Raw genomic sequence first — 16,315 nt, forward strand, 5'->3', positions numbered from 1 at the left:
TAACATACTAATACTAAGACACAATTATATAAACTCTATACTAATTAACTAACATCATATTCACAAAGAATCCTAAAATTCCCCCATAAAATTAATGTTGTTTTATAGACTACCCAAAAGCTTTTGACACTGTTAAAAGATATATAATATGGTATAAAATAGAAAAGATAATCACTATTCATTAGAACCAGACCCCACATACTTTGGGATATGAGTAAGGAGGTTATTCAATTGCTATTTACATTACACTAGTGACTGACCCAAAAACAGTTTGCAAGTCACATTAATATGTGTTTTTTTCCTAAGTTTTAATACATGTTTGTTCTGAAACAATGAAGTTGTTATGTTTTTAAGTCAGGAATAGGTACAGGCATTTTTCTTATGTAGAAAAAGGTGGATTAAACCAGGTTTTATAGCTAGCTTAACCTGTCACTTGTATGACAGTGGGAAAAAATTCCATTATTTTGACAATAATGTGTGAACAACACAAATAGACACAATAGGTGAAAATGTCACAAATGGAGGTACCACAGCAAAAACTGTAAATTTCCTTAATGGATAAAATTAAGTACCCACGAAAATAAATGAAACTATAGTATATAAATTTCTTATTCATGAACCAAAGACACAACTATATTTTTTCTTTAACTGTAAACAAATTTTGAAAATCTATTATTCAAACTTTCTATTTTGATCAGGAGAATTTGTATCTTTAAAGTAAACAATTTTTAGGTTTGTGTGAGAGGCTTTGCCAAACTGTCATAAATTGTTATAGGTCTATAAAATTGTTTAAAATTGATACTACTGTTGTTGTGTGTTCCAATCCGGCACGTGGAAGGTGCTTTTGACTCCACTCTTAATTGACTAGGATTGTCAAAAATCTTATGAAGGTCATTGGCCCTCTTCTGTTACTCTGAGGTCCTCCGCCAATAAAAATGGGTGCCATGAAATAGTTCAATAGTGCTGGAAGTGGTGTTAAACAGCAACCAATCAATTAATCAATAAAATTAATACAGTTTTTAAGATTTTACCACTAGAATTACAATTTTAAATACTATTGATAGTTATATATCTAGGCTCTTCCATCATAGCGCCATGGAGACAATATAGCCTGATTAATGCAAATATTTAAATTTGGTACTTGAAAAGTTGAAAGCTATGTTTGCAAATTTTCATCACAAATATTAAGATTTGTTGATGTAATTAAAATCTTGAATACATTATCTCATAGAAGTTGGCATTTGTTGTCTTATCAGATGGTGAACATCCCAGGTAGAATGTTGTTGAAGATTTGAATACAAGGCAGTATGCACACTCTATCCCTATTTTTCTGGTATTGTAGTAGTATATCAGATTAGCAGAACTGTCGAGAATGTGGAGGTTATTCCTAAAATCAAGTACAAAAATGATGTCTGATGGTGTAGTTGTTATATCAGCAATTTCCAATGGTTCATCCCTTGTGTTTATATCTTGACAGCCAGTATATTCATTCAAGATATCCCCGCTCTTACTTAATGCCAACACCCTTCCTCTATTGTCCTCTGAAAGGCAATCTACAACAAAAATATTCCCATTACTTGTGCTGGTGATTCTTAGAGGTAATGAAAATATATTTTGTTTATCTTTATCTTGTTCATACACAGTAAGGTGAGTCCCCTCCTGGTCCATTACAATCACCACTCTTCTTCCTGTCACAGGGAATTCCTCACCAGGACTCATAGCACCTACAATAACCTTGTTATCACTGGCTATATGGACAACTGTTATCCGTAATGGATCCACACTGTATTTTGAAACACTTACTTTCCCAGTCTTTCCATCAACTAGTTTAAGTTCTGAAGTTGCATTTGTCATAAGAAGATCATTATTGTATGTGACTGCCATACCTTCTAGTCCAATGTTTAGAGTTAATAATGTTGTAAGAGTGTTTCCCTCTGGCTTCAGTTTATGCAAGAGATCAATGGAACCATCACTTATCCACAAAGAACCATCAGAACAAGCAGACATTGAATGACAATGTTTTAATCCAGTGGTGAACAGCTTGTTCACTTTCATTTCTATTACTGTATTACTGGAACTAATGTCTTCAAACAATGTCCCAATATTTGACTGCATAATACTCCCTGGTTTAAACTTTGGCACACTTTTATTGATAATATTGACTTCATCTACATCAATATTTAAGGCTTTTGCTATGATGTCAGCATTTTCAAAGAAGAAAGACATGTCGATTGTAGTAAGCATTTCTTTTGATGTCTTGAAATTATTTCCCACTTTTTGTTGGTTTGTTTGGACATTTTTCTCCTCTTTAGAAATTGAATCATTGATGCTTTTCATATTCACAGTAACTTTTTCTATGAGATTAAGAGCATGTTTATCCACCTCTTTCTTTAATTCTTCCCTTTGCCGTTGAATATCTTGAATGGTCTTCTGACAATTGGAATTCTCCTTCACTCTCATTTGATCAAGTGTACTCTGTCCATCATCTAGCTTCTTCTTATCCACTTCTAATTTACCTTTTCTTTTTTTCAACCATTCTACTTTCATTTCATATGCTTCTTTAATTTCATTGAAAGTATGTCCAGCATGACCTTTTGTAATGCAGCTTGGACAGGCAAGTTGATCACAATTAATACAGAAAATACAACAGTATTGTGTTGTGTGCTCTTTACATTTGATGTTTGTAAAGTCTAAGTTTCTAACACTACAGCTAACTCCTACCTGCTTTATATCTACTATTGTATGGTCCTTAGCGTTTTTAAACTTAGGATGAATTTTATCATAACACTTATTACACATTAACAAGTCACAGTCAAGACATTTCCATTTCAATTTTGTCTCTGATTCACAAAGGTTACAAGAAATAATATCCTGAGCTTTTATGACAGATTTAGATAACGCCATCTTGAACAGGTATTCTACTTCCTTGGTTTCAACGGTAAAGTTCAAGAGACTTAAAATTTTATTCAGATCTATATATAGATTTAGATATCTTGTATATTGAGTTTCATTGTTAACAATAAGGGCATTGAATTTGTTGATTGTAAAAGAATGTGTATGATATATATTATCTATGTCGATTACGATTGGTTTTAAATAGCCTTAATACTTTTGAATTCCTTATTGATTGATTCTTTGAATTATATACTTGACAATAATATAGGTATTATGCAAAGTAAAAAAGTGGGCTAAACCTGATTTTATATCTAGTCAAACCTCCTGCTTGTATGACAGCTAATTGACTTACAAAGCACAAAAAAAGATTATAAAAAAATATAGGAGAATAACAATAACAATATTATTCAAGTCATCTCTCTGCAGAATTTATATCTAAATAATAGAAATTGTATACCAACTCTTACTCAAAACTTATATTTAAAGTTTTATTCTAAAAGGAGGTCATTAATACAGTTAGACATATCTATATTTGACCTTTCCAACTGGACTGAATTGCTCTTTTACATCATAACAGATTTGTTTTTACCAATATTGTTCCATATTTATACTTAAATATTTTATACACTAAAAAGATTCCTGTGTAAAAACTAACACATACTGTTACGGGACGGGGGTGTCCCATAAGTATTTATCATAGGTTAACCCACTGGTTACGATATTCTTGGTAAATTCTGATATAGAACTGTCATCTCTGGTGTCGAGTTACAAACTTGGTTATACTGGTAACGTAGCTGGCAAAATAGTCAAGACTATGGTAGTGTAGCTGGCAAAATAGTCAAGACTATGGTAGCGTAGCTGGCAAAATAGTCAAGACTATGGTAGCGTAGCAGGCAAAACAGTAAAGGCACTGGTCTAAATATGGTAGCACAAAAACTCGATCATTAACATTGACTTACTAATTACATGTACAACAGATAACAAGATGAATTAAGCTTCACAATTTATTATATACAAAACATTCAATACTATTCCAAGTATAAATCACATGAAAACCCAACAGAACACTTAATAAAATATACAGGGACCTCCCTTTTGGTATGTTATCGTTTGTCAACATCGTAGTAAACGTAGTAAAACATCTAGGTCAATTATGGTTTGGTCCATTTATTCAACGGGGATGCATACAATAGCAAGGTACATGTATTACATCGACTGCGGCACTTTTGGTTTGCCTTGGTAAGTTCCTTGGTATCAGGAGTGACTGCCCTGGTAGCGAAACGCAGTCTATCTGAAGACTGTGGTGCACTCACTTTTATATCTCTGTCCCAACAACGTCTCGTGCCCCTATGGAGATGGTGGGCAAATTACGTTATGCTGATTGGATGCTGATCTCAGGTCATTAGGTCACTGACGTCAATAAACATAGTGATGCAAATGGCGGCAATTGTAATGTTGACATTCTGTCGAGTCGGGGAAATGGACAAACAGGACTTATCTAAGCTTACTCTTAGCATGTGTCACCAGGATAATTTGGACTTAATTTTAATTTTATCATTTATTTAGAAATTGGACTTTTAGAAAATATATTGTTTTACAAAAAATGTTTACATGTATAGACAAATAATGTGTTAATCTTAATTAGTGACATATGATTTTCAAATGTTTGAGACAGATTTATTGAGTTACAGAAATTAATATGAAAGACGTTAATTCATACTAAAGGTGTGAAAATTATTGAAAGAATGAGATTATATGAGTATTATAAACTATAATTATCTTTTGTATTAATTAATGTGAATGCTGTCACTTAAAGCTTAAAGTTATGAAATGTCATTTTAATTTGAGTATTGTCATGTTAATTGAGTATTGTATATTTTCGATATTTAGTATAAATACTTATTGTAAACTTTGTGAAACAGCATACTAAGGAGAAATAGTAAGATCCATTAGATACAGTAGGAGTCATATTGTGTTGACGTTATCCTTTGTATATGTTATATTAGTATTTGGCTTGGAATTAAATGTTATAACTTGAATGTGTTGGATTTTCGTGAACTGCAACAACTAGTTTCTGATATTGGTGACTTTCAAAGCGTAATTGTTTTTGTAATGATTTTACAAATAAAATCATGACCCCGTAACCACGCCCCTCGGTTACATATGTATGGGCCCCGGTTGCAATATTCATCATCATGCCCTACGCCAATAAAATTACAAGGTAATAAAGCGGGAACGTGTGAAATAAGGGTAAACAGAAGGTGGGAACAGTTGTTCAGTCAGGGGACCCCCATGTTCAAACAATGAAGACGAACTCTATACTATTATTCCCAGAGACCTTAATAACAATATTTACATACAATAACAATATATAAGTAAACAAAATGTTTATCAAATGTCTTTGTATATGCAAGGCTACCAGTAAATGACGAACGCGAAAATAGAATAGAGTGTTTACTGAGTAGCCTGAAATAGTCATATATACAAACATACAGCTTATACCCTAAACCATAACAATACATATTAGTTATACATGTACAATGATACAGAGCCTCCTTTGAACAATTGAAAGGTGGTAGCCTGTATATTGTGAAAACTAAACTCACTCAATACAGTAGTTCAGTTAGTAGTTTAAATTATGTCATGCTTAACAAATCCCATAATTATTGTCTATAATTTTAATGAAAATAAACAAAAAAATCTAACATTTGTTGCATCTAAAACTCTCGCACCCGTAAAGTGGAAAGGGATTAATATAAGTTGCAAAACTTGTTTCCAAAACTCTAGAATCATTATCTGGAGGAAACACTGACTTTTTGTAAATAGGGGATAGAAATAATGAAACTTCTCTTCATTGCCTGATATTTGGACCTTTCACCAATGAGTTTATGTTTTATAGGAATGATTCCTTGAACATGGTGTTTCTTCTTATATGTAGCATATGGATATGATATAGATCTGAGAAGATGAGGTATGAGTGCCAATGAGACAACTCTCCATCCAAGTCACAAGTTTTAAAAGTAAACTGTTATAGGTCTATGTCTTTAACATGATTTACATGTATGATGAAGCTCTGGCAAAGCTCATGTAAATATCAAAATAAGAAGATGTGGTATGATTGTCAATTAGACAAATCTCCATCAGAGACCAATATAAACAAAAAAATAATGCACAGTTGAGGTATAAGGGTTAGTGTCCCCTTTGTGAACCTGTAAACCGACTTTTGTGTTAGTTTTGACTCAGAGGGTATAATGTCAATCTTGTTCTGCATACTGTTTATTTGAAGCCATGTGTCTGGTGTACTATATTGTTTATATATAAAGGCAAATCTGTACTTCACTTGATTTTTAGTCTAAAGATAAACCATGCCATTTATACTTCCAGGTAAGTATAGGCTGTACCTTGTGTAAATTTTTAATACAAGAGATCGACAACTTCATCGTACAGAATCAGTCGTCTGCAGCCATTAATGCATCAGTATATAACTTGTGTAGTAAACTACCAGCTCCACTAGACAAACTGGTGAGTAGATCATTTTTCTGTAAATTTCTATCTCTATATAGCTCTCCTAATCCAAAATGCTAATTGTTATCAGAATTGAAAAATGAATATTCTAATATGACGTTCTTCTTAAGCTTTGGGTACAAAGCCATGTTCTAATTCAAATAGAACATGGGCTGCACATGATTGACGTCACAATTGAAATTGCAACGTCAGATGAATTTTGAACAACGCCAGAGATCAAAAAGGACATTTTTGTTGGTGTTGCTCACTAGGAAATTAAACAAAAACATTCTAAAAGTAAGTTTAAATGTTTCTGTTCTTTTTTTATTGATAAACTGCTGATTTCTATAATGTTTTTGGTTCATTAAATCAAAATGACATTTCGAGCGTCTACTATAGGTCGGCTTCGAAGTGAAAAAGTTCAAATATTCCTATTAGAATCGAAATAATTCTATCCTGCCATGCTCTATGCTCATTTTAACATGGGTAGGCATTATATTTGTAATAATTTATGTATGTAATGATTTAACCAATGCTTAGAAACTAATGTATTCAGATGTGAGCTTATTTTCTTGCAGCTCAATTGAATATTACCTTGAGTTAAACAAATGATACTTTTGAGAAAACTGTGGAATATACGAAAACATAGTCTCTATCTTTGATTGTCTATTTTATGTTGACAAGATCATCATTTTATGTTGACAACATCATACATGCTATGACCTTTTGCAACTGGCCATCTAATAATAAATTACAGTGAGTTGCTTATAGGTGTTACTGTAAAACTTTACCTATAGCTCAACCTGTTTTTAAAATTGACAATACAATAGGGACATTTAAATTGACCAGTTGGTATTGTTAGATTTAAATCTACCTTGATGCTACCTGTACAAAATTTTATTCACCTAGCCCAAAGTTTCAGCATGCTTTTTTCCTGAACTTTTTCTTACCTAGGATTATTCTATTGAGAGATTTTTATTTTACTGTCATTCAAAATATTAGGAGTTATCAAGCTAAACAAGAATGACTATATCATATATGTTATTTTCTTGCAGTTTATTTAAAATTGCATGGCCTAAAATGCACTACATTTCATCTTAATGTTTGCATAGCTACTACTAGCAGTGTTTAATACCCTAAATAATCCAGTGGTAATATTTCACTCACTTTATGAAACATCAAAATCATATTTGAATAAACAATTTCATTTATTTTTTTACACTGATATTTGACATCTCATCCAGAATTCCAAAGTTTTTAAATAGTTCCCAATTTTATTCATTTTTCACTACTTCACTAGATTTTTTTCTAAATCCATAGTATAAATTCTGATTAACTTCCCATGATATACATCCTAATTTAACAGGTGCAGAATCTATACATAATTCAGAATCTTGTAAATTTTTTTTATCATTTCCATTACTATATTCCAAATAGTTATCCTCACTTTACAAATATTTTGTAATATTTTATTTATATTTTTACTATATATCACTTGATTTTTCTATATCCACAGTAAACATTTTATTTCATTTCCTATTATAAATTTCCAAATCAAACAATATTTGATCCAGAATTTTATAATGACTATTTCCAATTTCACATTCACTTAAAACATTTCCCCACGTTAGGAATATTTTAGAATATTTTACTTTCATTTTTCACTTTATCACTAGATTAGACTATATCCACTGCATTAATTCAACATTTTATTTCCTTTCCAAGATCCCATTTAAATGGTAAATCATCTTAAGTTTGTAATAGATCCCAAATTAATAATGAATGTTTTTAAAATCACATTTAAAGCCACAGAAACATGTTGGATGAACTCACACTATATCTCCTACTTGAATTCCAGTTTTGAAATTTTTTAATCTTTAACATAACTAAATCCCATCGTATGAAAAATTTCCTTGAGCAAACACAGCATTTTATGCACAAAAGTCCCACTAATATTATAATAGATTTCAAAGAAAAAACACAGCAAGGTATACTCCAAACTTATTTTCGAATTTTACATGTACAACATCATATGTAAGCCCCACAAAACAGTTTGAATGAATTATTTCCTCCTTGATGTCCTTCATGACAATAAAATCTTGAAAAAAACACATCACATTTTAAGAAGCAAAATTGCTATAAAAAATCTAAGAAGTGAATTCAAATAAAATAAATCCAATATTGTATGCACAATGACACCAAAAGATTTCAAACATTGCAAATAATAATCCAAAATGAGAATCTTGAAGGGACATGTGAAGAAATGAACAACATATCCATCTGAAAATTTAAACTGTAAACACCTGAACAGCTATTTCTTGTTTCACTGGCAGCTGGACAATACTATATATAAGGGTTAGAATTTTAAAGAAGCATTTAGTGTGTAAAAACAGTTTAATTTTCAAACATAGTAATACATATTTAATTTAATCTTTTACTGATTTAGAATTTCAGGTAAAAAATAGATAAATTATATATATCAGGGATTTAAAACAATGAAAACCAAAACTATTTTCTTCCCTATCAATTTTTTAATAGAATAATCCTAGGTAAGAAAAAGTTCAGGAAAAAAGCATGCTGAAACTTTGGGTTAGGTGAATAAATTTTTTTACAGGTAGCATCAAGGTAGATTTAAATCTAACAATACCAACTGGTCAATTCAAATGTCCCTATTGTGTTGTCAATTTTAAAAACAGGTTGAGCTATAGGTAAAGTTTCACAATAACACCTATAAGCAACTCACTGTAAGCTTTTCTTATCATTTGTGGTTCGTCGTTGTCATCAGTCGTCATTAACTTTTACAAAAATCTTCTCCTCTGAAACTACTGGGCCAAATCAACCAAACGTGGCCACAATCATCATTAGGGTATCTTGTTGCAAAAATGTGTCAGATGACCCTTCAAACCAACCAAGATGGTCGCCATGACTAAAAATAGAACATAGGGGTAAAATGTAGATTTGGGCTTATATCTCTTTAAACCGAAGCATTTAAATCAAATCTGACAGAGGTAGAATTGTTTATCAGGTTAAGCTCTATCTGTCCTGAAATTTTCAGACAGGTCAAACAACCATTGTTGGGTTGCTCCCCCTGAATTGGTAATTTTAATGAAACTTTGTAGTTTTTATGCCTCATTTATGGGCATTATGTTTTCTGGTCTGTGCGTCCATCCTTCTGTTCGTCCATCTGTTCAGTTTCAGGTTAAAGTTTTGGTTAAAGTTTTTTTTTCGAGGTAGTTTTTGATGAAGTTTAGGTCACATCAACTTGAAACTTAGTAAACATGTTCCCAATGGTATGATTTTTCTAATTTCGTTTCGAGATTTTATCCCATTTTCACGGTCCACTGAACATAGAAAATGGTAGTGGGGATGGGGCATCTGTGTACTTTGGACACATTCTTGTTGGTTATTATCTTGAATTATATTATAGATAAAGATAAACTGTAAAAGTAAGATCTACAAATAAGTCAACAAGACCAAAATGGTCAATTGACCCCATAAGGAGTAATGGCCCTTGAAAGACAAATTTAAATTTAAAACAATTTTTTCGTTAATTTTTGTAATCTTTCACAAATGTCTTCTCCTGAAACAACTGAGACAAATTTAACCAAATTTGGCCACAAATAAGCATTAGGGTATCTAATTTTTTTTAAATATGTCAGATGACTCTGCCTGCCAACCAATATGGCAGACATGGCTAAAAATAGAACACAGGGGGAAAATGCTATTTTTAACTTATATCTCTGAAATTAGAGCAAAAGTAAATAAAAATATCCTGTGAGCGACACAGTGCTCAACATAGATTTGAGTGATAACTTAATCTTGAATAAATATTTTAGAAATTTTATCTACATTGAAGTTAATTTTGATTTCAGTGTTACGGATATGCACCAGTTATTGTACAAGATGTTGTGTCAGGATTTGACCCTAAACAGACATGTGATAAATTTAAGTTATGTACAAGTAAGTACAAAATTAGTTAGAAGGTAAGTAAAAGGTCACAATTCAGCAACATTAGAGTTCAAATATGTTTCATCTTTTAGAACTGAGCTCTCTTTATCTGTTTTAATCTTATCCTGATAACTTGTCTTTAAAGAAATTTTCCTGGGTTTTAGTTAGTAACCTTGAATTTGTTTTCTCTCAATCGATTTATGACTTTCGAAAAGCGGAATACAACTGTTGCCTTTTAAGCTCACCGTTCCGAAGGAACTGAGTTTTAGCCATCACTTGGCATCCGTCTGTTGTCGTCGTCCGTCTGGTGTAAACTATTTCAAACATCTTTTCCTCTGAAACTACTGAACCAATTCCAACCAAACTTAAACTGAATGATCCTTAGGGTATCTAGAATAAAGTTTGTGTTTTATTTCTGTTTCATCAAAAAACATGTCTGCCATGGCAAAAAATAGAACACAGGAGTAAAATGCAGTTTTTGGCTAATATCTCAAAAACAAAGACTTGGGTCAAAGTGTTCATAAGGTAACGTTTTATCAGCCCTGAAATTTTCAGATGAATCTAACAACCCATTGTTGGGTTGCTGCCACTAAATTGGTAATTTTAGGGAAATTTTGCAGTTTTTGGTTATTATCTTGAATAGTATTAATGATAAAGATAAACTGTAAACAGCAAATATGTTCAGCAAAGTAAGATCTACAAATAAGTAAATAAAATATGACCAAAATTGTCAATTGACCCCTTAAAAAGTTATTGCCCTTTAATGACAATTTTTCACAATTTGTTTATAATGTTTTCTAACTTTAAAAAAATTTCTTTTCTGCAACCGCTGAACCAATTCCAACCAAACTTAAGCTGAAGGATCATTAGGGTATCTAAAATAAAGTTTGTGTTTTATTTTCTGTTTTGTCATAAAACATGGCTGCCATGGCTAAAAATAGAACATAGGGGTAAAATGCAGTTTTTGGCTTATATCTCAAAAACCAAAGCATGTAGAGCAAATCTGACATGGGATTTAAGTGTTCATTAGGTCAAATTCTATCAGCCCTGAAATTTTCAGATGAATCTAACAACCCATTGTTCGGTTGCTGCAACTAAATGGGTAATTTTTACGGAAATTTGGCAGTTTTTGGTTATCATCTTCAAGGTGAGCGATTCAGACTCTTCATGAGAGCCTCTTGTTTTTCAAATGTTTTGTATATGATAACTAAATGATTCCTTTTCACTTAATTTTATGACAATAAGTAATTTATATTAGGTAAAAAATTGATAGCCAGTCTTGTATTAGGTAGTCTTTTCAATGCACTGCAAAAAGTAATAAATGTAAATATGAATTTCTACAGCTTTGTATGCATGTTGCATTTCTAGAAATTTATGTCTTAAAAAAAAGTAGTGTGTGGTATCCAAAAATTAATGTGAATTTGCTATAAGTGGGCCAAGTGATTAAAAGATTCAAGTCTTGTAAGTTAAGTGTCAAATTAAGCTGTCAGTATGATAGCTATTTTACAGTATTTCATCTTTATTTCATTTTATTTCTAGAATTTTGCAGTTTTATTAGTAAAAAATAAAGTTTAATCAGACAACCCACAAAATATGAAAATAACTCTACCACAAGTAAGTCATGAATGCGGTCAGGTGATTATAAGTGCTGAAAGGTTAGTGAACTTTAGCCATCACCATAGTTCAGTTACTTTAGTTGTTTTGTTATATTTCAGATGGAAGTTTGTCATATCAAGATAGTCAACTAGAATTCACTGAGGATTTCAAAAATATGAAGGTACTGTTTTGAAATAATAAAAAAAGTTGTATTCATTTAAATGAAATAAAAACACTATCAAATGAATTACATTTGTCTCACAAAATCTGCACTTTTAGTTAAAGATCTAAACCAATTGCATGCTGCTGATTTACAATCCAAGATGTTGGAAGACATCTCTTATTAATCTACCTTAAAGAGATGTACTGATAAGTGAAATGTGTTTCTTCTTCATATTTTATTACTTCATTTCATTATATTATATTGATACTATGCACTTAAAGTTGAACACTATTCATTCTAGGATGGTCCAGAATGTGCCATATGTAAATTACTTGTACAGGAAATTGACTCATATATTGTACAGAACAAATCAGCTGCTGAGATCAATGCTACTGTGTATGAATTTTGCAATAAACTCCCAGCTCCACTGAATTCTATGGTGAGTCCAAAAGTATATACAATGTCCTGGTCAGTAAATCAAAACTTTGAAATATCATATGAAAGTGTTAACTACTTGCTGAATTTTTTTTCAGTGGAGTCTATTTGTTCCAAAGACTGTATGGTCCATAACTTGTGTGATAAACTCATTGTTCCAAAATATTTCTTTTCTGAGTAAAGCAGTGCCTGCCTATAGGGATGATATATTGAGTAAATCAGTGTACAATTTTATAAACTACTTGTTTTACTGATTCTCTTATGATTATAATTAGGTCCTTCATATTCATCTTGTGGAGCAAGCTCTTTGCTACATAAATATTTATTGGTGAATAGAGCAGTATCTTCAAAGTATGATAAACTTCATGCGTTCTGGCAAGTAAATTAGTACCACAATATTCTCTGACAAAAAGATCAGTAACATAGTCTATTTATTGTTTTATGTCATTTTCATCCCCTGAATTCTCTAGTGTGAATTATGAATTCATAAAGGTATATAAATGTGTAAAAAACTGGATAATGAACTGATTACTTTGTTAAGTTGGGAAAGAGTAAGAAATGATTTGCTTAACTTTAATTTTGGTATTTTCATTTTAAAGCTCTATATGCTAATAACCTTTTTGAAGTTCATAACTGCCAAAAAACTTGCAAGGCACTTATCTATTCTATTGTTGGTAAAGGATAGCCTTCTTGTATGGCCAAATCGTTTATTTCCCTGTAGTCCACACATTATTTGACAGATCTATCCTACTAACAGCATAAAAACACTGGTTACAACCAGAAAGATTAAGAAGGTTTTACAACACCATTTTTCAAATTACTTCTGTTAATAATTTTCCCACATTTTTTTCAAAAAATTGTGGTATTCATATTAGAACTTTATGCATTTGTGCTGCTTTAAAAGTATCTAATCTGTGTTTCAAATTTTGCAAAGACACCTTTGTGTTTAAAAAAAAACATCTGCACATTTTCAACACTGTCGTCTCTTACATCTATATTTTTACAACTGTGCTGGAATAAATCTCTCAAACGTTCTGTGAGCACTGTACAAAATTCATCTATTGTTATTAGTAAGTAGCTTTTACATTGGAAGATTTGAAAATGGTGTTTGTTTTGTTATGTCCTTTTACTAAGTTATGTAACCTACAAAACATTGGTTTCTTTGACAATGTGACATGTGTAACATCTACAAAGTTTTTTAATCCATCCATAGTTTTTAGAGTTCACATTTTTAATAGTAACTACTTTGATTTTTATTGGAGTTTATTTCTTATGAATGAATGTCACCAGTATAAGTGGTATTTAGGGAAAAAAACCAAATCTTTTCTTGTAAGAATTTTGCAATTGTTGATAACAAATCTTTCAAGGGGTGCTTAATTGTTGTTTGATATTACTTTATTAGTTTCTGGTATATGGTATATATGTAAAATCATCTCTCATAGAGATATAATTATTATATTTTTATTAAGTATACCTTGAAAACTTAACCTTCTTCGCTCTTTAGTATACATGGATACCCAACACCTTTTATATAAATTCCACATCTTCACAATATCAAAAACAGTGTATACATGACGTAATGGGTTCCAAGCTTCATTGCACTATAAGTATGGTGAAACAATGATTACCAAAATACAGCACCTGCAAAATTTTCTCACTTTTCTACTTAGATTTCTGGTTGGTAAATAAGTTGTTAAGTATCTGTCTTTCTAGATTTCACCCTACAGATATCACTGTATTCCATAATTTCACAATAGCAGCAAATTAAATCTGAAATAAATACTCATTGGTGAATAGAGCATTAGCCTCAGGGTATGATAAACATCATGTGTTATTAAATTTTTTGACAAGTAAAGTAGTACCACAGTATTCTCTGGCAAGGACATATGTACAATAGTGTATTAATTGGGTAGGCTCATTTCCCTGAATTCTCTTCTATGCATATGATATACAAATATATATAACATGTATAAACTGGATAGTGAATCCAGTTATTTGTTAAAGTCTAGAAAGACTAAGAAATGATTTGTGCAATATGATGTCGTTATTTTCATTTAGCTCTATCTGCTAATAACCTCTTTGAAGGTCAAAGAGGAAAAAAATATCTTGCAGAAGACAGTCAAGGCAATTATAAATTATTGGTACAGGATAGACTTCTTTCATGGTCAAATTGTTTATTTTTCTGTAGTCCACACATCATCTGACATAGCTATACTGCTCACAGCCTAAAACCACTAGTACATTTGAAAATGATGTCTGTTTTGTTATGTCCATTTACTGAGTTATGTAATCTACAAATCATTGGTTCCTTTGACACAGGGACATCTGAAACATCTACAAAGTCTCTCAATCCATCCACTACTATGATTTTCGTTGGAGTTTATTGCCAATTAATGAATGGCACCAGTATAAGTGGTATTTGTGTAAAAACCAAACCTTTTCCAGTAAAAAAATTGCAGTTGTGGAAAATGACTTGTTCAAACAGTGCTCAATCACTGTGTAGTATTAGTCTCTGGTATAGTGTATATCTCATATCGATAGAATTATTTTGTTTTTATTAAGTATACCTTTTAAACTTTACGTTCTTCTCTCTTTACTGTTCATGGATACCAAACACCTTTTTATTAAATTCCACATCTTTACAAGGAATTTCATGCTTCATTACACTCTGATGAAACATTATGAAATTACCAAGACACATCACTTGTAAAATTTACTTAATTTTGACTTAGTTGAGTAAATAAGTTGCAAGTACCTGCCTTTTCAGGTTTTATTGGATAAATATCAATGTATTCTGTAATTTCACAATGGTAGCAAATGATATTTGTAAAAAAACCTTATCATTTTAGTGTACTCAATATGCCCCAATGATTGTGAAAGATGTTACCTTAGGATTTGATCCTGAACAGACCTGTGAAAAAGTACAGTTATGTACAAGTAAGTGACAGAGATGAAATGATATCAGTGAAAGTGGAGTGATCAAACTGGTTTCTTAAATTATCAGATATAGATTGAGAATGTTGGGCTCAGATTAAGAGCCATAGATTCAAGTCAGTTGATATGAAGACTTCTCACTGTTTCATTTGTAATACATATGAACAATACAATAATGTATTTAGAATCACACAATTAACATAATAAGTTAAAGAATATTTATTTAATATTGAATAAATGATTTATAAAAAAAAAAAAAACTCCTGGTCAAATGTAAATGCAGAACATTTTAATATAATATTCCTTGAACACTTCATGCTACTAACATTCTACAATTGTTTTAATTACCACCTGGTTTTATCTTTTAGAAGTTATATTATATCATTATATCATAATTTTTAAACTTCAGATGGCAGTTTTGTCCAACCTTTCTTTGAAGAAGTTAAACCAAAAGAACTGGTAGACAAGAAAGTTGAAGCAGTATGTTTATATGTGATATTGGAATTATTTTAAATGGATTTTTATCATTGTTTGAATCTTCAAATAGTTACTATATGATTAGGTTTTTTTTTACCAGACTTTGTTACAGATTAGGAGTTCAGCTATTAACAAAACATCCCTTTATGTGAGCAAAGTCATTGCCAATTTAGTTGTTAAACCACGGTCAAAGTATCTGTTCTAAATATCAAAAGACTTTTTCTCATTGGAATATTCCTTCTCCTTTGTATATCATCACAAAATATTTTGATGAACATTTTTTGGAAGAATGTCTTCCCTGAAATAGATACTCAAATATCTAGATATATATAAGTTTGAAAGATTCTGTTTAATTCTTTGTTA

General features: G+C 31.1%; 3 protein-coding genes across 5 annotated transcripts in view; 1 reads left to right on the forward strand and 2 right to left on the reverse strand.

Annotated features, from left to right (window-relative positions):
• Positions 1-16,315, reverse strand: part of LOC139489204 (WD repeat domain phosphoinositide-interacting protein 2-like) — a 124,849-nt gene that overhangs the window by 57,209 nt on the left and 51,325 nt on the right. The gene's annotated exons all lie outside the window — the stretch shown is intronic.
• LOC139489200 (uncharacterized) overlaps positions 1-16,315 on the forward strand; it is a 66,657-nt gene that overhangs the window by 41,180 nt on the left and 9,162 nt on the right. For all 3 annotated transcript variants that reach the window (XM_071275386.1, XM_071275388.1, XM_071275387.1), the window contains 6 exons: positions 6,280-6,417; positions 10,272-10,359; positions 12,063-12,124; positions 12,408-12,545; positions 15,391-15,478; positions 15,885-15,955. In XM_071275386.1, coding sequence (XP_071131487.1) covers positions 6,280-6,417; positions 10,272-10,359; positions 12,063-12,124; positions 12,408-12,545; positions 15,391-15,478; positions 15,885-15,955 — 585 coding nt within the window. The remainder of the gene's footprint in view (positions 1-6,279; positions 6,418-10,271; positions 10,360-12,062; positions 12,125-12,407; positions 12,546-15,390; positions 15,479-15,884; positions 15,956-16,315) is intronic.
• On the reverse strand, positions 1,204-2,921 carry LOC139489363 (uncharacterized). The gene has a single exon (XM_071275672.1). The coding sequence runs from the start codon at positions 2,902-2,904 to the stop codon at positions 1,204-1,206; it is 1,701 nt and encodes a 566-aa protein (XP_071131773.1). The 5' UTR covers positions 2,905-2,921.

This window comes from Mytilus edulis, chromosome 9 (assembly GCF_963676685.1).
Source record: "Mytilus edulis chromosome 9, xbMytEdul2.2, whole genome shotgun sequence".
In the NCBI taxonomy this organism is placed as follows: Eukaryota; Metazoa; Mollusca; class Bivalvia; order Mytilida; family Mytilidae; genus Mytilus; species Mytilus edulis.

Bases quoted from the DNA above. Each gene is read 5' to 3' on its own strand.
- LOC139489363 (XM_071275672.1), bottom strand. From the start codon at position 2,904: ATGGCGTTATCTAAATCTGTCATAAAAGCTCAGGATATTATTTCTTGT.